Source organism: Miniopterus natalensis, chromosome 17 (assembly GCF_054644295.1).
Source record: "Miniopterus natalensis isolate mMinNat1 chromosome 17, mMinNat1.hap1, whole genome shotgun sequence".
NCBI classification, from domain to species: domain Eukaryota; kingdom Metazoa; phylum Chordata; class Mammalia; order Chiroptera; family Miniopteridae; genus Miniopterus; species Miniopterus natalensis.
The window spans coordinates 32,058,216-32,082,272 of NC_142097.1; the positions used below are offsets into that span (position 1 = coordinate 32,058,216).

The 24,057-nt window shown below is 57.5% G+C and overlaps 1 protein-coding gene across 3 annotated transcripts; it reads right to left on the reverse strand.

The window, feature by feature from the left end:
* Positions 1-854: 854 nt before the first annotated feature.
* Positions 855-23,699, reverse strand: TSPOAP1 (TSPO associated protein 1). 3 transcript variants are annotated; one of them, XM_087826232.1, is made up of 33 exons: positions 23,059-23,699; positions 22,175-22,282; positions 21,769-21,897; positions 21,011-21,190; positions 20,294-20,479; positions 20,122-20,134; positions 19,868-19,986; positions 19,007-19,084; positions 18,837-18,920; positions 18,514-18,603; positions 18,214-18,336; positions 17,832-17,936; positions 16,359-16,409; positions 15,954-15,974; positions 14,911-15,115; positions 14,137-14,309; positions 12,862-12,977; positions 12,492-12,601; positions 11,148-11,978; positions 10,832-10,983; positions 10,116-10,493; positions 9,798-10,031; positions 9,314-9,490; positions 7,861-8,697; positions 7,132-7,231; positions 6,879-7,033; positions 6,123-6,291; positions 5,699-5,770; positions 5,245-5,277; positions 4,958-5,061; positions 4,800-4,871; positions 4,455-4,565; positions 855-2,077 (listed from the first exon to the last, which is right to left on the reverse strand). In XM_087826232.1, the coding sequence occupies exons 1-33, from the start codon at positions 23,386-23,388 to the stop codon at positions 1,898-1,900; spliced, it is 5,826 nt and encodes a 1,941-aa protein (XP_087682358.1). In that variant the 5' UTR covers positions 23,389-23,699; the 3' UTR covers positions 855-1,897. The 3 variants fall into 3 exon arrangements, with proteins under 3 accessions (XP_087682358.1, XP_016066136.2, XP_016066135.2); XM_016210650.2 differs by lacking the exons at positions 855-2,077; positions 19,868-19,986; positions 20,122-20,134 and adding an exon at positions 3,439-3,833 and having other exon boundaries at positions 5,699-5,743; positions 7,861-8,691; XM_016210649.2 differs by lacking the exons at positions 855-2,077; positions 19,868-19,986; positions 20,122-20,134 and adding an exon at positions 3,439-3,833 and having other exon boundaries at positions 7,861-8,691.
* Between the last annotated feature and the right edge of the window lie 358 nt (positions 23,700-24,057).

A 24,057-nucleotide genomic window follows, 5' to 3' on the forward strand; every position in this document is an offset into this window, starting at 1 on the left:
TGAGAGGCGGTGTTAGGAAAGCATAAAGACACACCCACACAAGGGTGTTCACTTCAGCCTCATCTCCAACCACCAAAAGACAAGAAACAAGCCAAACACCCATCACAAAATTTTGCCACATGGTGGTACATCCATGGGATGGTATTTTGTGCTGCCTTTAAAACTAATGAGGGAAGTCTATATGTAATAATATAGAAAACTATCACCCCTAATAAATCTAATTTAAAATAATATAAAAATAAAGGCAGACATTCTCACTTTTGCCTCTTGGCCCATGGGGAAAAGAATGTGAAACAGTCCATCAACCTGGTTACTTCCCACATGGACCCCCAGCTCATGATGCTGTCAGTAGCCCTGGAGTCTCTTCTGCTCTGTGCCACCTCTAGGCCTGGAGCAGCGTGCAGAACTCTCCCCCAGGCAGCCTGCTTGGAGGGTTCTGAGTATGAGCTCCCATCTGTTAGTCTTTTCCAGAATCCTGCTATTTCTAGTCCACTAAGACTTCTTGTTATGCATGGTGTTTGCTTCTTTGGCTGGTTTTTCTTACATCTATTATTTCCATGAATTTGGTACTGGGGAATCAAGATTGCAGAATGTGCCTTCTGTCTGTGTCCCCTTCATCCCCTTGCCCAGGTCTCTTTCTCCCTCCAGGACCCTGCCCCAACTCTAAACACCTGACCTTTAACCAGGGACTTGGAAAACTGCCAGACTTTCTTCAGAAAAGAAACTCAAGAGCCGCTTGGTCTTCTTGCTGTTCATTAGTTTTGCCCCAGGCACCCTGGGATATAACTTCTAGGTTCTCAAGTCCAGTATGACCCGCCCCTTGAGGAGTCCTTTGCCCTAGGGAGAGCCCAGCATAGGTTTTGTGAAAATAGACTTTATTATAATAAAATGTCTTTTTAAACAAATGCCCCCACCATTCCTCACCCCTGGAGACCAAGGTGGGGGTGGGGTTCAGTCAAACAATCTCCCACCACAGCAAAGGAAACATGCAGACACTCACCCAGCAGGCGGGTGGGGGTGGATGGCGAGGGGGAGGGTGGAGACCCCCTGCCCCTCTGAACTGGGAATGTATGAAAATAGCTGCTTAAATCTGCTCTTTTCCCCAGCCCCGGACTCCCACGGGGGCCAGAGGAAAACAATGCAAAAGAGAAATTGAATCCAATGAGCAAAATAAGGCAAACCCAACTCCTGCTTTCTGCCCGCTGGCCCCCTGGGTCTCTGGAGCTGGGGACACACAGGGGCCAGCAGCCAGGATGGCAGGGAGGGGTGGAGCACTCTGGGGCAGGGTTAGGCCCGCTTTGGCATGGCCTTTCTCCTTCCCGGGCCTGTGCAATGGAAGCGAGATGGAGGAAGCTAGACTGAGGCACTGAATATGTACATATATACACAGCTCTGCCGCCTGCCCCAGGGGAAGGGGCTTGGGACAATCCAGTGCAAACTTTCCCTCAAGGGAGGGAAGACATGATTAGGAGAGCCAGTGCCATCAAAGGGAACAGGCCCCTTTCTCCCCCAGGGTCCCCTGTCCTGGGAATAGGGAGGGCCAGAGAAGGGACTAGCATCGCATGGTGAGAAACCAGGCGTAGGTGGGTGGACTGAGAGTTAAGAGTCCCGAGTCCAGTCCTGGTTCCATGACTGAGGTGCTCTGCCACCTTGGCAAGTTACTTCCTTCCTGAGCCTCAGTTTCCCCTCCTATAAGCGGAAGGTGCCCATTCAGAGGATTCATCCTGAAGGACTCATCTAAGCTCTGACCTTCACCAAGTCTCTGATTCTATTCCAAGTGCCACAGTGTTAACTCAGAAGAACAGAAGTCCAGGGCCCTCCCCCTGCCCTTCCACCACCAGAACAGTGATCTGGGGGCCTCAGAGGGCGACTTCCTCCTACAGGATGAGCCAGAGCATCACTCCTTCTTTCCAGAGCCCAGTTTCCTGAGGAGCTGCTTCCCCTTGGAGAAGAGACCCCACACCTTCTCTCTTGTGCCCCGTGGTCCCCCCAGTTCAGTCCTGGGGAGGCTGCCAGGGCGAGGAGCACAGGGCCAGCCTGGAGGCATCGGGGGCCCTTGTGTTGAGCTGGCCCAGTCCTGGAATGTGAGAGAAAAGGAATAAGGTGAGGGCCCAACTCGCTGCCCTAATCTGACTCCTTTACCCTACAGCCTCTGGTGTCTATAGCCCCCATGTCACAGAGCCATGGTCAAGACCAGAACCCCACCACCCCGCCACTGCCCCCACACAGAGAGCACAGAGAGGTGAATGAGCACAGTGATGCTGAGGGAGCACTGAGCTAGGAGTCTGAAGGGACAGGGGCAGAGGCAATGTTTCCACTCACCTGGGACCTGGACAAGCCCCTCCCCTTCTCTGGGTCTCTCTATGGGGTGCTGGGCTGACAGAGCTAAAGAGTCCTTGGACCTGACCCTCAAGATGGGTGCCCCAACTTCCCCCATGTCATCCCCTCCCAGTGAAGGGACAGCAAGGACCAGGGCCATTCCAGGGAAGGCGGTTCTGCACAACCCTCATAGACAATGGAGCAGGCCCTCCAGCCCAGCAGATGTGCTTCCCCAGGGCCTTCAGGGAGGGGAACCAGTGCCCACCCCATGGGGAGGAGATCAGGACTCTTCTTTGAATGGCCTCTGGGAGAGCTGCTGGGAGACTGAGAAAGGATGGAGGCTGCCCTGGCTCCTCTTAAGCATCTCTCCCTTGCTGAGTCTCCTAGCTCCATCTGCAGCTGTGAGTGTTCCCGCTGTCACAGGCCCACCCAGACAGTGCTGTTAATGGCCCAAAGACAGGGACCAGGAGAACAGAAGAGCCACCAGGAAGTCTCCCCCAACCTCCCATACTCCCACATTCCCCACTATGATCTCCTGTGCCTGGAACATCCCCTGGCACAAGTCAGGTCTTGCCAACCTGCATGTTCCCCACTCTCCACTCCCTTCCTCAAACCTCTGCTTGCCGACAGATGTCTCCTGGCCAGAGCCAGCCACAGAGCCCGGACCAGAGGCAGGGAGTGGGGTGCCCAGCCTGGGGGCCAGGCCCACCGAGGCCCTGGTGAGGTAGCAGGGTCTGTTTACCAAGAGGTCTGCTGGCACCTAGAGGTTACGGCATCTACTGTCATCCAGCCAGAGCTGAAGGCTGGGCTAGAGCCCCGCCCTCCCCACTCTACCCCAGGGCTCCTTCCACAACATCCCAGGAGGGAGGGGTGGCTGGGTAAGCAAACAGAGGGGTCTCTGAGCCCTCGAGACGAACAGTGTGGGGTTATCTATGGACTCCAACTGTTTAAGGCCCCCCCTTTTATTCCCCTCAGCAAAGGAAACCGAGAGTTGGAAGCAAAATCATGCATCTGATCCCCTAACAGGTCATGATGCAGAGGACAAGGGTAGGGAGACTATTATTACTGGTGGCTTTACAGTGTCATCCTTCTATCACCAATAATAATCATAATATTATAATACCATCGTCAGATAGTATAATAATACACTGATGAGTCATAATGTGAGCATCATGTAATATTCTATAAGCATATTTGTTATAGAATCTGAGGAGTCAGCTAGCATGGGACATCATATACTAAGATGACATGTATTCCTATGACAGCTGGCACTGGCCAAAGGCAAGGGAAGGGGATGATCCTATGGTCCTCATAGCAAGATCTCCCTCCCTTAATCCCTGGAAGAAAGTGGAAAAGCCAGGTCAGCTCTGCACGAGAGACAAAGGAGCACTGTCTGATTTATGGTGACATGAGGAGTGGGGGTCACATGGACACAGGGCCAGTCCCCCACTTACACGTTGCTCTCTCTATATATCTATCTCCAGCTAGCACTGGACTCTTCTCTTCCTCGTTCTCTGAAGAACAGGGAACAAAGAGAGGAGATGGGTTATGAACAGACCCACGAGTTCGCCCAGTCACTAGGTCGCCAGGTTACAGGGCCTGGTCCTGCTTTGCACTGCCTTTGAAAACCTAGGATTTTCTGGTTCGGGCCAGGTCTCCTTATCCTCTCCCTGCCCTGTGAGGCTGGAGCTTAACTGTACTCCACCCACCCCGAGAAGAGGCAGGCTCTGAGACTGAGAGCCCAGGAAGCTGGGCCTTGCTGGGCAACTGGCTTTAAAAGGCTCCCGGGACACAGGGAGCTCCAGCAGGGTGGGAGATGCCCTGAAACCAGGGCCGTGATGGGTTAGAGGTGTGGGGGGCACAGGGGTTCTTATTCCACAGGGCCCCTCACCTGCATCAGCCCCAGGGTGTGGGCAGCTGGGCTGGGGATCAGGGTCACAGCCAACACCCCTCTGCAGAAGGGGCACTTATTAGGAGGGAGCTGGTCCTGGCTGGGCTCCTCTGACGGTAGAGCAGCAGCTCCAGCTTGGGCACAGTGCCCCCTGCGCCCCTCCCACCACGCTGCCCTGGCCCCACCACCACACCAGCAGGGTAGAGACCCAACTGTTGAGCTGGGAGCCCAGCTCCTCACTGACCTGACTCTCGGCCTGGGGTGTCCCACACTCCCTGTTTGAACTGCCCGCCTCAGGCCCAGGGCCCTCCAAGAAGTTGGATGGAACCAGGCCCCTCTGCCCATTTAGTTCCCCCTGTGGAGGAAATACTGGTGAGACTGAGATCAGGAAAGAGGCCGCAGTCCCACCCCCTTGACCGGAAGCCCCTGGAGGAACAGCCTGGGGTCAACATCTCTGTCATGGGAGATGGCCTGTCCATTCCTCCAGGCATCCATCAGGAACCCTTGTTCATTCCCTCCCCAGCTCTAGGAGAGCCCTCTCTGCAGGGCTGGTGAGGTGGGGTGTGGCATCCCACCCCAGTGTTCTCACATAGTAGAAGCCATCGTCGTCCATGCCCCCAAACACAGTAATGACATCCCCTGCTCGGAAGGGCAGCTCTGCCTGTGGAGAGACCAAGAGGCAGGTGTCAGGCCCAGGGAGGCCCTGCCACCACTCTGGTTGGCTAGGCTCTATCCGAGGGCCCTCACCTCCACATCCATGTTGGGGGAGCTCTCCCGGGGGTTGTAGTCAAATGCAGCCACCATGGATCGGGGAGCTCTCAAGTCAGCAGAGGAGACCAGCTGGGGGGGCCCTGCAGGGGGAGGGGAGAAGACTTGGGACTCTCTCTAGTCTCCCTCACCCCACCTCTGCACTGGAAACCTGCTGATCCCCTATTCACCACCTCCTCCACTCGTTGTAGTCCCTGAGGAGAGACCAGAGGGACTGCCCACCCGAGCCCTTTCCCCGTCTCCCCTACACAGGGATGGCCCCTCACCTGCACAGTGCTGGGCAGGACCTTCTGACTCAGCTGAGGAGAGAATGTGTGTGTGAGCCCGTCCCCTCACATCCCTGCTCATCCCAAGCTGGGGACGGTGCAGGGCAGACAGGATGCTCATCCTCACATAAGGGATGCAGAAGAAGGGTGCTCAGAGAGCACACAAGCCCAGCCCTTTGGTGTGAGTAGTGAACTAAGACCCAGGACAGATATGTGATTTCCTCCAGGTTGCACAGAATTGATAGTCAGGTGCTTTTGGGAACAGAGGCCCTGGCAAGCCACCCCTCATCCCCTTTGGAATGAAATAACCCTCCTTGAGAAGGGACAGATGCGGTGAAGGTCTGCCTGATCCCCTTTACCTGTTCAAAACCTCACATGTCTCCCCAGAGAGCCAAGCAGTGACCCCACCCCACTCATCCCCACAGGCCCCCAAAAGAGGAGGGGTCTCACCTACCTTTCTTGGAGCGACGGGGCTTGGGGGGAGGCCCAGTGGTGCAGGCTGTGGAGTACAGAAAGGGACCATTCCCTGATCCAGGAAGGCAAGTAGATATAAGAGAGACACTGAGGCAGGGGATAGGACAGTGACTCGAGTCTCCTCTTGGGGCCACGCCAGAGTCCCTGCGCACAAGTTTCTAAAGGGCATTCCTCTCCCATCCCCTCTGTAGCAGACCCTACTCCATGTGACAAGCTCACTGCTGTGGCCACACTGGCCTCAGTCTCTGTGAGGCCCCAGTGGCTCTGCTAGACTCTTGATAAATGAGGCTTCCCGCCACTCCAGATACACAAATTCTCCATACTCCAGACATGCAAAGCTCAGGAGGGGGTTGAATTGGAACCAGGGTGATGGGATGTGAGTGAGTGACAGCAGCAGGTCATACCTGAGGCCTCAACAAGAACATGTGGGGACAAATAACCCCGCTGAAACAGCTGCTGTCTCTCTGTGGGACTATCCACAGCCACCTCGGCAACCATGTTGCAGGGGATGTAGCCCATCCGGCCCCCACCTTCACCCCTGTAGAAGCCATCAGCATCCTTGTCCCCAAACACCTGGAGGCAAAGACCAGCTGTTTCGGGAGGCCAGTTCGGCTTGCTCCCTGCACCCCAGGCCCTAGCCCCACAGCACCACCCCTGGAATGGCAGGACCCTCTACCTGTCCGGGCCACGGAACGGGAAATGGGGGAAAGGGCCAAGAATGAAGATCAGAGAGATGAGAGAAAATAGCCCTTTCCATGCTATCATCACTCACTATCTGCACAGCCATTCCCCCGACCCACCCCAGACTAGATCTCCCCCACCTCAGAGCAATAGCAGAAGCCTTCAATGAATACTTGGAATCATAATAAAAGCTGTGATGTAATCAGCAGCAGTTATATTGGGCTATGTGCCAGGCAGTTTAAGTACTTTATGTGAATTGAATCATTTAAACCTCAAAGAACCCTGTGAGGCAGACACTAACATTATCCCCATTTACCAATGAGGAAAGAGGCCCAGAGGAGCTCATCTATTCAAGGTTACACAGCCAGAAGGGGCAACCCCACTTCCTGTGGCTCTAAAAGCTGTGTACTGGCCCCTGCGTGATTATGATATCTCCCGCAGGAAAGGAGGGAGGAGGGAAGACCAAGACAGTGAGTCACCTTCAGGATCTGGCCCTCCCGGAAGGGGAGCTCCTCTTCCCCGGCATCTGGATTGGGTGACATTGACACGGGGTCATAGTCAAAGAGAGCCACAAAGACCCTGACAGGTAGGTCCTGGTAAGCCAGCACTTCTTCCCGGGGGCTCCTTAGAGGGGCTGTGGAGAGTTGCAGATAGAAAGCAGTGATAATGAGCTCTGGCCAAGGGGTTAGGAAAGCCTCCCTCCACCTACCCCAGCCCCCATCAGGTGCTCACCCTGCTCAGTGGTGTCTGGCCAGGAGGCCTGGGGCCCTCTCCTCGGGGGGCCCCTCCGCCCAGAGTTATCCTGCCCTCTGCGCTCCCCAATCTCTGTTGCCTGCAAAGAGGGAGCAACAGAGGGCAGAAATGTCACACCATCCCTCTGGGGACACCTTAGCAGGTGCAGGACCCCACACGTGCTCCCAGCACTGCCCCATCAGCGTAAGCAGCACAGCAGAGCAGGGACACAACATTCTTCTCCTGTCTTGGTCCAACCTCACTGGAGACTTCAGACACCCCCACGGGGGAGGAAGGGCAGGTGGGGAGGCCCCAGCTCCAGCCACCCTAGTAGATGTGTGCAGTAGAGGGGACTAGGGTGAGGTCTTAGAGTTAACCAAGGAGCATGTGAGAGGAGGGCCTCTTCTCAGCGTCAGGGTTGGGTGACGCTGGACATCACAGTCAGTGTCCTAAGTAGAGACAAGGTCCACCCTGCCCAAAGGCAGGGGGCTGGCTGGCGGCAATTGGTGACTAATAGTAACAGAATATTGTGCATCCCAGTTCCGATCAGCAGAAGCAGCAAAGCAGTGGAATGTGGGTGGGAGGAGACAGATGAGGGAGCCCGGAGGCCCAGCCCCACCTCTGCTGATGAAGGTGGCAGCGTGGAATGGGAGTGGCTGGTGGGCAGCAAGCAGAGCCACCAGGCGGCAGCAGGCAAGGGGCTGCCCAGGGTGGGGAGTGGGCACGGACCCGGGAGGCTGGCTCCTTGGCTCTGCCAGTCGCACCGCGGCCTCTCCGCTCTGGCTCCCCTTTCTCCCAGGCCGGTAGGCGTGGGTAGGGTTTGGGGCCTGAATTGGCCTTCAGAGCTCCCTTGGGCCTTCCTATGGGTGCTGGGCCCCAGGCCTCCCCATCTCCGAGGTAGCAGGAGCTGGTGGTGCTGATACCCCCGCCGCCTGCCTCCTGCTCGTCCTCAGAATCATATTCGATGCTGATTTCCAAGCACTTGGGGGAGAGGCAGCTGGCCAAGCCAGGTTCTGGCGTCCGGCCACTAGGGGACCTCCGGGAAGGAGCCGGGCGCCCTCTCCCTCCAGCCTCTGGTCCACCCCTGGGGCCCTCGCCCACAGGTGGGCCGCCCCTCTCCCACGTAGGGCCTGGTCGTCCAGAAGCCTGGGGCCCGCCACCTCCGCTGAGAAGGTGGCTGCAGAGTTCATGGGGATCTGGGGACCGCTTGCGGTTTGGGTGCTTCTCAGCGGAGCCACTTCCTCTCCCCCAGCTGCTTCCACCAACTAGTCCAGGCACGTCCTCCAGGTGGTCCCTGGCACTGGAGGGCTCAGGAGACAAGGGACATGGTCCAGGTCTTTGAGGTCGACTGCTGTCACGGCCCAGCCCCAGCGGCACAGGCTCAGGTGGGTTGTGGCCTCCGGAAGAGGCTGCTCCTGGCTCCCCCTCCTCCTCCTCCTCCTCCTCCTCCTCGGGGATGCTAAAGAGCTTCTTGCTGCAGAACTGCTGGAGGGGCAGCTCCAGGATCTGCTCCAAGATCTCCTCGTCACTGTCAGTCTCAGAGAAGGGCTCGGGCTGGGGCTGGGGCTGGGGCTGCGGCTGGGGCTGGGGCTGGGGCTGGGGCTGGAGGATGGGAGGAGGGGGACAGCAGGGAAGAGAGGTCCATGGGAAAAAGAAAGAGCTATGACCTGTGCCCTCAAATGAGGGCAGGGGCCACAGGCAACCCCAGAGCCCTCGCTCAGCTTCCTCCAAGAGGAAGGACCAGAGAGAGGGGGCTGGCCCAAAGTCACACGGCATGTCCAGGGCACAGCCAGGGAGAGATGAGGGAACACAGCCAAGGAACAGGCTGCCCGGCGCTCAGGGCCCTGAGTGACAGGAGCAGGCTATGCCTGTAATGGCAGAGAGGCCTCCCAACCCCCTCCCCAGCAGCTCCCAACACAAGGACCTCAGATGGCCAGGGTGCTGTAGCTGGTGGGCTGAAGTGAAAGTGCAGCAAAGAGCTCCTCGGCCCCCCCCCCTTTCTTCCCAGGAGGGCAAAGGTCAATCCTGAGCCACTTTGTATCTGCTGCTTAGGACAGGGCCCAGGCCACACACCTAGAATGTTGCTGGCACTCAGTGGTGGCTGGAGCAGCTGCAGGCACACAGGGTAGAGGCCCCTGGAACCTGAGGTCTAGGGCCCACCAGCCCCTCCTCATCCCATTACCTTGGGCCCATTCTCCCTGATGCTGTTGCCAGAAACCTGCTTCTGGAAGGAGCAAGCCCTGGAACCCAGCTCCTCTTCCTCCTCTTCTTCCTCCTCCTGGATGTCGGACAGGTCTGAGTTTCGGCCATGGTCCACAAGGGAGTTCACCAGACGGACGCCGGCCTCTGCCATGTCCTTCTGCAAGAGGTGAGACGAAGGAGAGGAGAAAGGGAGGGTCAACTCCAGCCAGAATGAAAGTGGTCCCTTGGAAGAGGGAGATGGTCATGTCCCAAATGGGGATATACACAATGGGGGGTGCAGGAGAAGGCTGGGAGTCAAAGGGAAAGAGAAACCTGGGAAGATAAAGCGGCAAAGAAACAGACAGCTACACAGCACAGAACAGAGCAGAGATCCAGTGGAGAAGGCGACCAGATTTTGGCTGGTAGGAGGCAAGGAGTCAGGCCCTGACTCTTTGAGGTGGCACAGTATGTCCCTAACCCCGTACCTCAGCCTTGGGCCTTGGCCCAGCCCCTGTGTCTCCTCCGAGGCTGGCCTCAGCACAGGGCACCTTCTGGGCCAGTGCCCCCTCCGTGGAGCAGGGTGCTGGGCAGGCTTCTCCGGAGGTCCACTCGGCTTCATCCCGGGCCAGTGAGGAAGCTGCAGTGCCAGGAGCTCTCTCACCCACGGCTGGCTTGCTGGTCCTCCTGTCCTCCTGTCCCCGCACAGCTGCCCCAGCCTCCTGGAGTGGAAGGCACTGAGGAAGGGCCCAAGTCCCAGGCCCTTCTCCCAGCCTCCACCTGCTCCCTTCTTCCCAGCAGGGTACCTGGGAGCAAGGTGCTGGGGGCTCCTCTTGGGATCCTTTTGGTGTCTCTCTGGGAGGGTTTGCTGGGGGACCCCCGGGGGACTCTTGAGTTCCATGGAGCTCAGGACACCGGAGGGGAGACATGGGGTCTCTAGGCCCTGGGGAGACTGGGGCAACAGGTGTTCTGGCCTCCGAGCCTGGTCGCGGTGAGGGGCAAGAGACCCTGGCTGGCAGGCAGGCGGAGGCCAGAGCTGGGGCAACAGGAGCTGGAATGGAGTCAGCAGACTCGCCATGGGGCGACATGGTACGGACAGCCACCTCACTGCACACCTGCAGCAGCTGCAGCTGGGACAGCTCCACCAGCACGCTGCCTGCTGTGGGCGAGGCCACCTCCATGATCTGCAGGGTAGAGGGAGCACAGGATAGGAAAGGGAAGCTGAGATGGCCAAGTGTGAGGACGCAACAATAACGGTGACTAGCACTGGCCAGGCGCTGTGCTAAGCACTTGGCACACCTTATCTCATTTCATCACCTGTCCACAGGGCTTCAGCGCTAGAAAAGTTTTTTGAATCCCAATTCCCAAAGCCTATGCTCTTAACCAACCTGCTACCTAGTGCCCAAATGCCAGGGTCCTGGCATCGCTGTGCCAGGCTGGGGCGATGAGGCCCCTGAGCATGACAAGGACAGACCCACATCCTGCTCCCAGGCTGCAGGTAGAAAGAGTCCCCAGGCCATACCTTCTGCCCATCCGCATAAATGGCATAGCCTGTGACCCGGACGCCATTGGAGGTACCAGCAGCATCTATTGTTACTGGGAGCCAGCTGATGATCAGGATTCCAGGGGAGGGCCCCGGCTCAATCTGAACATCCAGGGGGGCATCAGGTGGGCCTGGGGGAAGGGGACACAAGACCCAGTAATGCAGGACACTTGCCGCCGGAGATACCAGCCCACCTTGCCACTTTCCTGAAAACGCTAACGACAGTTTCTCCTTCTACCGTCACCCATGGCCTGGCCACCTGAGTTACAGACAGTCAATGCCCAAGCCTGCATACCTGCTGGGAGTGTTGTGAACTGCAGGGTGGCAGTCCGCTGCTCTGGTCTCTCCCAGCCTGGTTCCCAGGACCCTCCAGATGGGAGCTGAGCCTCCACTCGGGCCTGATAGAGTGTACCAGGCCGCAGGTGGCAGAAGGTGGCCCAGTAGGTGCTAGGACGGGCAGGGGGGCATTCTTCCCCATTGAGGTAGATGGCATGAGCCAAGTTGCTATTGCTGGGCACCCAGGTGATCTCAGCAGACGTAGCTGTCAGTCGATGGACCCGTAGCTGGCTAGGTACCACCCCGGCCCGGGCACCCACCACCAAGCAACAGCGCAGAGGGTCCGAGCTGCCCCAGCTAGTCAGGGCCTGCACAAAAACATGGAGCGGCCCGGCCCGCAGGTCCAGGTTCTCAAGCACAGCCTTGGGGGGCGCTCCAGGTCCCAGGGCCTGCCGCAGCTCCCCATTCACGCAGATATTGTAGCCTTGTAGCTCCACTCGCTCAGGAGGCGGCTGCCAGGCCAGCACCACGCTGTGGGCCAGCTGCTTGAGGACGGCCAGATGGCGGGGGTAAGGCACAGTAGAGGGCTCACCCAGGCCCTCGGGTGGGGGGCTCAGACTGAGCTCATCACCTGCAGCCTCTTCCTCTGATCTGGGCTGGCTGCGTCCCCCGATGCTCTGGCCCCCGCTACTGCTGCCACCCCCAGCTCCGCTCAGGAAACTAAGTTCAGGGCCTGAACTGTGGGACAAATCGGCCAGCTCCGAAGGGAGGGAGGTCAGGAGGTCATCGTCGGACACACGCTCTACAAAATTGGAAGGGACGAGGCCCCTTCGGCCATCCATGAGCTCCCCTGGCAGAGGGAGGGCAGGGAAGGAGAAGACAGAGAGGAGGTAGAGAAAAACCAGTCCAATAAGTGCATTTTAGCAAATGTCAGCAGGCGATCTGGTTCAAGCATTTGATTCAAGTCAAGGTTTACCTGTCAGAGCTTTTAAAAGACAAGATCAGTCGAGACCTGGATTAGGGAGTCACTGTTCATTTTCATAAGTGTGATAACAGTATTGTGGTTATATGGGACAGAGCTTCTTATTTTTAATGTGCATATGAATCACCTGGAGATCTGTTAAAATGCAGACTAATTCTGTTAGGTCTGGGTGGACCTGAGAATCTGCGTTTCTAAGTAGTTCGCAGGTGATACTGATGTAACAAGGATGTAGGCGAATGCCCATGCTCTGAGGAGGTGCATGTTGAAGTATGTTCTAGATGGGTTGAGCATGCTGGGGACAGGGTATAGATGGGTGGAGGTCTTTGGGAAGAAGAGCTTAAAAGCAGGAGAATGGACAGAATGACCTTGCTACCTTCCTACCTTCAAAAAAGCCATCGTCATCCATGTCGCCATAGATGTAGATGTATTCACCGGCAGTAAGTGGCAGTTCTGCCTCTGGATTCTCATTGGGGCCCTCGAAGGGGTTGTAGCTGTCAGAGGAGGGGGGAGGGAGGACAGTGGCCTACATCTTACCTCCATGCCCCATCTCCTCTCCCCACTACCCTAGGCCTTTATGGAGACTTGGTTGTCCACCTTTAGCCAAATGGAATGCTCATTGCACCCATCTCGGCTAGGTTAGGAGGACATGTCCAACTAGGATCCCTGTACCAACCCCATCATCTCCAGATGCCTCTTCCTCCCACACACCCCAGATACTGGGGCAATGGGACAGCAGGGGTGAGAGGCCCACCTATAGCGTGCTAGGAAGACCTGGATCCTGGCTCCTCCCCGGCTGCCCTCTGGAGCTGCTGGGAGCAGGGAGACATTGTCTGCCTCCAGTTCCTCCACCTCACTGGCTGTGTCCACCTGGGGGAAAACAGAAAGGGCCAGTCCTCTCCAGGACCCAGGACCAATGGCCAAGCAAGGAGGTTTCCAGGTTGAGCCAGAGAAGAACCCTCTGAAAAGGGAAAGTGTGCCCATGGGGAACAAGGCCCGCAGCAATGAACCCCACTGTTTTCTAAATCAGCTCCTGCACCAGCAGGTCCTAGCAAAGCACAGCTGCCCTGGAGAAGGGAAGTGGGGATAACCTGGATCCCTCCCTGAGCCCTGACCTCTCCTGTACCAGCCAGGAAATGACCACTTTCCCCATCGGAGAGGGGACCAGCCACACTGGTATGGGTGGGTGTCCAATGGCAGTTTATCTCCTTAAGGTAAAAACACAGCAAAGCACTCAAACTATAAAGAGGAAGGGCAAGGAGGCAGAAGGACTAAGAAGTCCCTGTGAAAAGTGTCCTGAGCAAGTAGACAGGGCCCACCCTCTACTAGGCGTCCAAAGCCAGCACCATCGCTCTGTCCCACAAGAGGGCAGCAGAGGCCCGGGGCTGGGTTCTACCACTTTCCACAACCTTGGACCCTGAGCAGGGCTGCTCCTGACCTGTCCCCTCCACTTCCTGGAGTTTTGAAGATACAGAGGGTAGGAGGTGACTGGAAGAGTTGGGAGTGATGCCCAAGGACTCGGTAAGAATAATAGCTGCCACATTTAAGCATTTAGTGTGTGTTCTGCACTAAGGGAGGCATTTTCCTTATATTTTGTTACATAATCCTCACAACAAATTTACAAGGCAGGTTTTATTAGCTTCAAAATCCAAACAAGAAAACTAAATCCCAGAAAGGGTCTTGCCTTAGACAAAGCTGGAAACCGAATCCAGAAACCTGTGCTCTTTCTCACACACCCATCACTTCTGCTATAGCCTCTCTCATGAACAGTCTCATTATATGGATCCTGGCACCAAAGTATCTCCCTCCATCCAGCCCAGGACTTCTCTAGGGCTTCTCTGAGCCTCTGGGCCTGACAACCAGGAGGAATCCACAGGCCCTTCTCTCCCAGGGCCTGGCTCTACTTCCTATGTGGACCCCACATAGGCCAGCGGCCACCCAACTCCTGAGGACCCCAAAGAGGTCAGGGCCACCTCCCTCCCACTTCATCAAGGCAGAGCCAGACCCCAGGCCTCTCCCCAGCACTGACCTCAGGTGTTGGGCATGACTTGGGGCTGTTGTGAATGGACTCAGAGCGAGAGGAGTTAGAGAGAGACTCTGCCTTCTTGGCTGTCCTTCGAGGGGCCCCAGCAAGGGTGGCAAGGGAAGGCTCAGAAGACTTCGGGGTGCAGCGTCCTGGGGAGCCCGGCGGGAGGTCAAGGTCTAAAGATAAGATGGCACATGGATGGGTGTGGGGTCTGTGGCCTGAGGAGGGACCAGGGACCAAGGGTCAAGCAGCTTGGATTATGGGGGTCAGGCCTTCCATTGCTGGGTTTCCTTACCAGAAGGGAAATATTTGAGGAAAATTTACTATGTAGAGGTAGAGGAAATTTACAAATGTGAATTCACATGACCCTCAGAGCAGCTTGATGAGGTGCACTGAGTTATTCCTTTCTTACAGCTTAGGACACCATGGTCCCCAGAGGTTCAGAATCAAGCTCAAAATTACATGGACTATTGAGTAAACAGAGCTGGGACCACTAGATCTGACCGATGCTTGGCCTTGACTCTTCACAAGCCCATGCTGCCTGCCACTGAGTCCTAGAGCCCAACTCCCAACCATAAGCACAGAGGTTTTATTGGAGAGAAGGAGCAGTGGCCTGAGACATCTGGGCCGGACTCCTGTACAGCCACTCCAGACCTGCTTCTAACTTGCTGTTACTTCGGGTGAATTGTTAGCCTGCTCTGACCCTGAACTCTCTGCTCTAGACAAAATCACCAAGCCTAGGGATTCCAGGCTAATGTCACTGGGGGTCTACCTTACCTTTGGGGCCGGACCCCAGGCAGGGCTGGGGGTTGGAGCAGCAGCAGGGGGGTGGCAGGCGATCCCCAAGGGTACTGCAGCCCAGGGCCGAGGTGAGCAGATCCAAGGGACCTGGGTGCAGGCGAAAGGCCTGGAGTTCCTGAGCCAAGAGGCTAAAGCGCTCTGTTTGGCTGCGGCACTGCTCCTCGAGCTCTCGAACCCGGACCTGAGCCAAGACCCACCGTGAGCCACCAGGCCAGGCAAAGCTGCCCAGTTCCAGCCTATACAATCTCCACACAGCCCCACACAGGGTTTCAGACCACATCACCCAGCCCCTAGGCCTGGGCACCAACCCTGGGCCTGGCTGCCCCAGTGCTCTTAATAGTGTCTGAGCTAAGGGTGAAGTGCTGGAGCTGTGGGACATCTTTACCCCGACCCTTCCCCAGAGCAGGGTCAGGGCCTGCCTCACACTCAGTACACCCTCTTGCCCCAGGCAGTGGCATTTTCTGCTTCCAGCTGCTTTCTAGGCCAAAAGGGATGGCTCCCATCCCCATCACTACCACCAATATCAGCTCAGGAGTTTTCTCGGCTCCACTGCTCACCCTCCCACAGTCAGTGACCCAAATCCCTGCCATCAGAGAGGTCCCCAGAGAGATCACACATGGGAGCTAGGGACATCTTGTGACAAGAATGAGCCAATTCTCAAGACATTTTTGTCAGGTGTCCCAAGAGTCCCAACATTAGGTGCTTTCCCCTGGCCAACATCAAGAGGATCATGGGTTAGACTGGTGATGCACTTCCTTGTGGGCTGAGTGACTAGGCTTTAGAGGAGGGAAAGCCCCATGTTTGCCAGGCATAGTGGCAGGTCTAGGATGAGAAGATGGCCCACATGTCCTGTGGGAACCCCAGCCCATCTATGGACTTTTGGGTCTGCCCCCAGTCACTCCTTGCTCTGTTGGACATGAGAGTTGGGATCACTTGGATCGGAGGGAGGAGATGCAGCTCAGGGGACCTGGGGGTGGGGAGGGGACATCCCAAGGAGGTGGGGGGTTGGGAGGTTGTACCTGCATGGAATCCAGGGTAGACTGTGGCAGGAAAGGAAAACACAGAGGAGAGATTAGACCCTGAGACCTGTGAGTCATCACCCAGAGAGGGAGGATAGGAGAGAGGGCCCAAGTGGACACCCTCTGGTCAGCTCCCTAGACTGACTGAGCAGTTCCTAAATTGAAGGATATTTCTGGGGGTGGGTGGTAATGAAACTGCTGCCACCAGACCCAGGGGCCCTTGCCTGGCTGTGCCCTAGCCTGAGAAACAGGCCAATGATGGAGGGGATTCTCCAGGCACTGGGGTATTTAAGGGCCCTTCTGCAACGCCCCCTCTCCCCCCACACACACAGTCCATTCCAGCGCTCTTAGCTTCCCCTGCCTCCCCCAAGCTGGCGTTGCTGGCAGCCACCTCAGAGAACCTACCTCCAGCAGTTGCACAGCCCCTTCATGTTCCCTCTTGGCTTCTGCCTGGGCCTACAGGTGGGAAGAGGCAAAATGCTAGAGGAGAATGGGGGTGGGGCAGAGGAAGATAGAAAGGAGGGTAGGAAGGGCAAAGGAAGGGCAGAAAGAGGGGGAAGGAATGGGGAAAGGAAGTAGGAAGGGGGAGGCTGAGGGTTCCTCCCTCCCAAACTCCTACCCCTGAACCATACTTAGGCCAGAAGGCAATAGGGTTAAGGAGAGGTGGGCCTGATGCTATTTCTCTCTTTCTGGGACACCCAACCTCCGGTTTCCCTCCTATCTCTCCGGGCTCCTTCTCAGCCTCTTTCTCTTGCTCCCCTTATGAATGCTGGGGTGCTGCTGGGCCCACTTTATACTCTTTACTCTCTCCCAAGAGGCCCTTCTAGTCACATGACTAGACACATTGATAACTCCAAAACATATCTTAAGACCAACTTCCCCATGACTCCAGACTCATTGATCCAACTGTCTATGGACATCTCTACTTCCATGTTTAACACACAACCCAAACTGGCAAAGACAGAACTCAGAACTCAGGATTCCCTACCTGAGGTCTGTTGCCCCTTCGTCCCGCTCCTCCTGGGGAGTGAAAGCCCCACCCTTTATCAGGGTTTACTCAGCAAACAGGTAACAGAGTGAGGATTGTCATTCCTTTCCATGACTGGAATCCATGGAGTCTTGTCGATTTTAACTCCAAAATATACTTCAAATCCATCCGCTTGTTTCTACCTTCCCTACCTGCTCCCTAGTCCAGACGGCCATCATCTCCCACCTGGACCCTCGCAACCACCCCAACATCTGATGGACCTGCTTCCATGCCCACTCCTCCAGCCCATCTTCCACAGCGCTGCCAATGTCACCTTCTAAAATGATGAAATCAGATCATGCTACTCCTTATTTGGGACCTTTCAGCAGCTTCTAATCACTCAGAGCAAAATGTCCAAACTCCTTCCACAACCTTTAATGCCTAAGATGATCTGGCTCCTGCCTGCTCCAGCTGTTCTGTCCATCCTACTACATTCCAGCCACTCTGGTCTGGATTCCAACCTCTTTGCTGCCACAGGGCATTTGCACTTCTAGTCCCCTACTTGTAGTGCTCTTCAGCTGGCTCCTTCTTGGCCCTGAGGTATTAAAACCTTCCCTGCTGACCTCTCTAAAGTGGCCCTTCACCCCATCCCAGTCACTACATCACATCACCCTGTTCACCTCCCCCACTGTGCTCAGCAGCATTGCACTTAGCAGTGACTGAGATCATCTGAATCACATCAGCTTATTTGCTGATTGGTCAGGGACGTGGTCTTTGCCCACCATTGTTTCCCAGAGCCTGGCACACAGTGGGTTCTCAGTTAATGCTTGTTGGATGAGTGGATGACTAGCTGAGGTCCAGCAGTCTACCACCCTTCCATCACTCCTGTCCCCTAGACACCCCGTCCCCACCTGCTGCAGCCTCCGGACCTCCTCCTGCTTCTCCTGAAGGCTGAGCCGAGCCTGCTCATGCTCCACCTCCAGCTGCTGCCGCCGCTGGGCCACCTCCCGCATGTGCTGAAATACAAGACCTTCGGTCAAGGCCAGAGCCCCACTCCACCATTTCTGTACAGATCTAGCTGTACAGATCTGTACTGACCAAGCCCCAGATACCATGTGTGTCGAGGTACCGTGTTAAGAAGGAAACTAAGGCTAGAGAAGGAAAGGGGCTGGGGCTCCAGGACTGGACCTCAGACCCCAGTACCCTACAAAGGGCATATTCTACTGCCCCGCTTTCTCCCTATGTCAGGGACCAGTACCCTCCCCACCTCCGCCACTGACACAGTCCTCTCACCTTCAGCACCTGCTCCAGGCTCTCCAGCTTGCTCTGCAGGCCCTGGCTCTTGCGAAGGGCCAAGTCCCTCTCCTGTGTCACCCCCAGGAGCTGGCCCCTCAGCTCTGCATTCTCCCACTCCACCTGGAGAGGGGGGAGTGGCAGGGAGATGGGGGTGTGAGCCTTGTCCTACCAGCTCCTTCACCAGGGGGAACAGTACCCTTCAGACTCAAGCCCAGTTCTGGGGTGGAGACAGCCCCTCGCCAGGGACCAGGGCCCTAGCAGGATCCCAAGCGGCACAGCACGGTGCAGAGTGGCTACCTGCTCCTTCCCCGTGGCTCGCCCACTGAGCCGAGAGTTCTCGTCTGCGAGGCGGGCATTCTCATTCTGGGCTTCTCTCAGCTGCAGTTCCTGAGAGATCAGAGGCGGCTGGAGGAGGGCCCGGCACTCACATTCCTCCCAGTCAAGGCCTTTCTCCCCACCTGAAGCCTGCATAGGCCAGAGAAGGAGAGCCCTGCCCCAGCACACGAGGGAAAGCGTGTTCTTGAGGGCAAAAGGGATGAAAGCAGAGCAGAGAGGGAGCCCACCACCTGGCTGGCCTAGGGGATGGGGGCGCTGGCCTCTGAACGGCCCCCAGAGCTCACCAGCTCCTCACATCGCCTCTGCTTTTTTCGGGCTTCCTGCTCCAGGCTCTCGCATTTCTTCCGCTTCTTGCTAAGCTCTGACTCCTGTGGGGTCAGAACCAGGAGCTCCTTATGTGGGAAGGCAGAGCTGCCCAAAACAGGTCTCCTCGAGCTCTTACCCTGGGACTTACCAGTTGCTGCACCCTCTGCTGTTTCTCTGGATCTCTTAGGACCACGGGTAGGTTTCCCACATCCTCCTGGGGCGTAGTCTGGAAATGTGTAGGGGCTCAGGGCTGGCATCTGAGAACAAGGCCCCAAGACAGCCTGCTCCCAGCCCAGCCTGTCGGTGGGACCCATCTCACAGTCAGCCAAGAAATCCCTGCCCAGGAATGGGAGGGGTGTGCCGTCTTCCCACTCCCTCCCATCATCTCCAGCTGATGTGAAAGTGCAGAGGCTGCACCTCTGTGTCCTCCAGACACTGTGCTTTGAGATCCTGAGACCCATGTGTGCCCAGGGAGATGGGTCCCTTATCCAGGCCAAAGCTTTCCCTTTTTAGCTTCTTTCAGCAGCAGCCCTGCTCTGCACTCAATAACTGTCCTGGTGTCCTTCCCTGACTGGCAGAGAACTAGGTGGCCACCTGGGTCTCCAGGGATGTGCTGTTCCCAGAGCTAGGGGTTCTAGACAATCCAAACCTGGGCTTGGCCTAAAGTAATACAAACCTGGCCAGGCCCTCCTAAAGCTTCCCCCAAGCCCACCTTGTGGAACCTCCCATTTATCTATGCAAACTCTGCGGGAGGATAGGTCTTGATCGAAGGTACATCACCCTCCCTGCGCCAGGCAGAGGTGCAAAATCTGAGCAAGAAGCAGCCCACAGCCCGAGGCCTTGGTCCCTTCTCCCATCCCTCTTCCCAGAAGGCGGTGGACCTAGGTGCTGCCCAAGGAGAGAGACTGGAGAGGAGCCAGACCTCCAAGTTCTGGGGATCCGGAGCGGGGTCCCTGGCATTCGCGACAGGGGCTGTCTAAGCCTGGCGCCCGGTGTGGGTCGCCCGTACCTGGAGACGCGGAGGACGCACCGCTGCCCGGTGTGAGGGGGCGGGGCCTGGCGGACCCGGCCGGCGCTGAAGGGGGCGTCCCCGCGCGACGGCGGCGGCGCAGGCTGGGCTCTGGGCGGCTGCCAGGGCAACCAGGGATTTGCGGCCGGGCCGTACCACTGGCTGCGCGGCAGGGGCGCGCGGGCGGGCACCGCAGGACGCCCGCCTGCAGAGGGCGGACCCCGAACTCCCGGCGGCCGCCACCGCACCGGTACGAGCGCTGGGAGGCTAGACCCGGACCCAACCTCTGGGGTCGTGAAAGCTCCCCAGCCCCTGGAGCGTGCACGCCACCGCCGGGTCCTCGGGGCTCTGAGCGCGTTTCAGGAGATGGTCCCAGAGCCGCCCCACCCTCCATCTACACACACCTGCGCTGGTGCCGGCGCTCACCTCTCCCGGGGCCCTGGCGGTGGGCGCTCCTGCTCTGACCCTGACAGCGGGGCCCGCGGGCCGAAGCACCGGGGACGGCTCCTGCTGGTTGCGCAGGGCGATCTGCCTCTGCAGTCGCAGTACCTCCCGCTGGGACTCACGCAGCAGTCGGTCGAAGTCCCTCACGTGGAGCCACCGGGGGCCCTCCTGGGTTGGGGGCGCAGGGAGGAGAGTTTGGCCTAAACCCCTGCCAGCCCCGCCCACCCAGTCGTCCCCTTGCTGGAGGGACTCCGACGCGCCGGAACATGTGCACATCTTCCCATGCATGCATGCCTTGGTCATAGGTGTGTGCGTATATGCTTTTTCTAGCCCGCATGCAGACATACACAGTAACTCATTTACTGGGCACTCACTGTGTGCCCGGCACATCGCTTGTGAACATCGCTTCACACAAGTGTTAGGTATGTGTGGATTCATACAACCAGACCCACTCACTGGCTTACAGCCTGAAGCCTGGAGCACAGAAATACCCAGGTCTGGGACTCATGGCTCCGCCCCCTTCAGTTCAGGCTTCTCCGGGCTCCCACCTGGGCCGTTGCCAGGGGAACCTACTCCCCAGCAGCCTCCACCTTCCCACTTCATTTGCATTTCATTAACATCTCGGTCCACATCCCACAAGCCCTGCAGGTGGCTCTGGGTAGGACTGCGCTGGATGGGGTGACCAGGGCCTCCTCGCACCTTGCCTGCCAGGGTGAGCCTGGCCTGCAGCTCCCTGCACTCCCGCTGCAAAGCAGCAATCTGCTTGTCCTTGGCCAGCAGGGCGCTGGCTGTCTCACTGAGGTCCCGGGTTCGCTGGCGGGCCAGGGCCTTTCGGCACAACTCCAAGCTGGCCCCTGGACGGGGCATAGGGGCACTCACCTGGCCAGAGGAGGGGTAAGGCCAATGGTCATCTGAGGGCTGGGGCACTTCTCCCACCTCAGCCCCTCCCAAAGGAAGAGTCAGGTTGAATACCTGCAAGTGCTGTCTCTTATGTTTACCATGTCTGGACCTCAAGCGACCAATAGCCTCATTTGACCCCATCCCAGCAATCCTCAAGCAGGACTGACAGGGTTAACCCAACATCCTAGTTAAAACCCAAAGGATGCTGCTAATTTAGGGCTGCCACTGTGCTGGGTCTTCATCCCTGCCCCCACAGGCTCTGCACCCAGAGATGAGCTCAGCAGGAGAGTGTAGCCAGCACCAGCACGTGGTAATCCAGAATCTGCTCCCTGCCTGCTCAGGAACTCCCTGCCCAGCCCTTGCCTTCCTCCCGTAGCTCCAGAAATCCTCAGCCTCCCAGCCTGGCCAGCGTTTGCCCTTTCTACACACTGGCCCCTGAGTTCCTGCTTTCCTGGGTGCTAAGAGTCCATGACTCCCAAACCCCACCCCTCAGGCCCAGCCCTGGCTTCCTTCCTCCCTGGTCACACAGCCTTCATCCAGCAGCCTCCAGTCCTCACCACCTTCAGGTTAGTCTCCTGCAGCTTCCGGGCCCTCTCCTCCAGGCGCTTGGCAATGACGGCCAGCTCGGCATTCTTTCGCTTCAGCCTCCGCACCTTCTCCTCTGTCTCTGGGAAGCTGCTCTTCCTCTGACAAGGGATCAGCCAGAATAGGGCATGTGGAAAGCACCCCCGCTGGCCCGGTTCTAACTGCCCAGGCCTTGGGCTAGAGCCCTGGGCTCACAGTGGGGTCCTCGGCAACTCTAATTCACCCTCTCTGGGTCAGGGATCATGTCACCTCCTTGTGGCCCCCACTGGGAGAGATGTACAGAGGGGCAGGGGAAGGACACTGAGGCAGAGGGACAGTGTCTGAGTCTGCCTTGCCCCAGCTCCAACCAGGACCCAGGACTTGCTTTCCAAGCCTCACCAGCATCTGGTTTTCCTCCTTAAGAATAGCACAGCGCTGCTGCAGCTCCCCCAGGGCCCTCAGCAGCTCCAGATTGGGCCTGTCCCCGAAGCCCATGTTCAGCTTGCCCTGGCATGGGAAATGACAGGGCACAAGGCTTCAGGAAACCACCCCCACACACACACCTAGTCTCCTGCCATGGTCCAAGGATACATGGAGACGAGAAGATTCTCCCCCAATCCCAGGACTTCAGAGTGCAGCAGCACAGGAGGTCCAGGAGAAGGGGCTGTCTAGTGCTCCCTGCCTGCACTGGCACCCCCAACCCTGGGACCCTCTCTGGTACTCCCCAATTCTTCCCATCCCTGCTCATCTCCTCCTGGGAAATGCCAGCTCGAGCTCCCATCCCCACCCCCTCCATGGCCCCTGAGTCCCCTCCCACAAAGTCCTGCTCCCTTCATCTTCTACAGGAGACTTCTCATACCCACCCCAAACCTTGTCCTACCTGCCTCAGCCCAACAGTGAGCCCCCTCCTCTAAATCTGCTTCCTCTGCATTCTGATTCTGCCAGATACCTCCACACACCCCAGTATCCTCCAGCCCCCAAGGATAGACACTCACAGAGGAGGAGACACAGATAGACAGACTGTCGGAGACAGACTAACAGAGAGAAGGGTAGGGGCAGGGCCAAATGTAGACAGACAGGCAGAGAGTCAGAAGAACAGACAGATGGCAAAAAATGGAGCCACTGGGATTCCTGTTCAAAGAAGGGACAGATAGTCACAGAATTGGACCCACATACAGAGACATGCCAGGAGAGGAGACAGTGGAGTTGCACATCATGCCCAGGCTGGAGGGCATATGAGAGGCCCCCCACCTCGCAGACCAAGCCCTCCGCAGATCTCTTACCTCATGGAAAGCCTCCACCTCCTCTTCTTCCAGCCTTGGGCAGCTGGGTCCAAAGCTCACTGCTTGCTGCCCCATGCTGGGCAGCGCAGTTTCTGTTCCTTCAGGGTCAATGTCCCCCACAGGCCCAGGGCTCCAGGCTCCCTTGGGCTCGGAGCTCTCCAAAGGCCTCAGTTCTCCAACCTGCAGAGCTGCCGGAGTATCGGCAATGCTTGGGGTTGCACTTCCAGGTTTGCCCCCCTCGCCTGGAGTCCAGCTCTGCCAGGCAGGCAGTGCCCATGGCTCCATGGCTCCGGGGTCCCCCAGCCGTGGGAGGGGTGTCAGTTGCTCCATGGTACTGCCAAGAGGCCCCAGGACTCCGGCTGGGGGACATCACCCAGCCAAGTGAAGCGGCTGGCGAGAGTCATGCCAGACCAGACCCTTTCCTCTCTGAGCTCTTGGCTTCACCAGGGCTCCATCCAAGGTTGGCCGAGTTCTTCCTCACCCACAAAGGAGGCTGTGGGAGTCGAGGTTGCCAGAGCTAGAGCTGGGGGTATGTGAGCTGTCTGTTGGTGGCTGTATGTATGCAAGGGTGTCCCCGCGGGGGCTGGGAGGGTGTGCAGAATCCACCGACAGCAGAGCTTGAGTGAGGCTGTGCGTGTCTCCAGGTCTGTCTGTTCAGGTCAGCACTGTCTTATGTGTGTGTCTGGAGGATGGTGCCCCAACTCATGTGTACTGGAGGGTAGTGGTTCTGTGTGTCACTGTCTGTGCCTGTTTCGGAGTTACCAGCTGTTTCTGTGTGTGTGTGGGTGTCTGTATTGCAGGGCTGTGGCAGTTTGTGATGCTGTCACTGGTTGTATCTGAGCATCTCAGTGTTGTGCAGCTGTGTGCATCGGTGTCATTGTGTGTCCGTCAGCGTCTGTGAGTCTGGCCATCCATCACGACCCCTCAGCCTGGCTAGGGTCCACGGGCTGCTGGGGGTGATCCCCAAAGATCCGATGTGGTCCTTTATCTCCGGCTCCT

Coding starts and splice junctions, on each gene's coding strand:
- TSPOAP1 (XM_087826232.1), bottom strand. CDS start 23,388: ATGGAGCAACTGACACCCCTCCCACGGCTGGGGGACCCCGGAGCCATG. Junction 21,898..22,174: donor AGGAGGAAAACCAGATGCTG/GTGAGGCTTGGA, acceptor ATCCCTTGTCAG/AGGAAGAGCAGCTTCCCAGA. Junction 8,698..9,313: donor TCAGGGAGAATGGGCCCAAG/GTAATGGGATGA, acceptor CCGCAGCCCCAG/CCCCAGCCCCAGCCCGAGCC.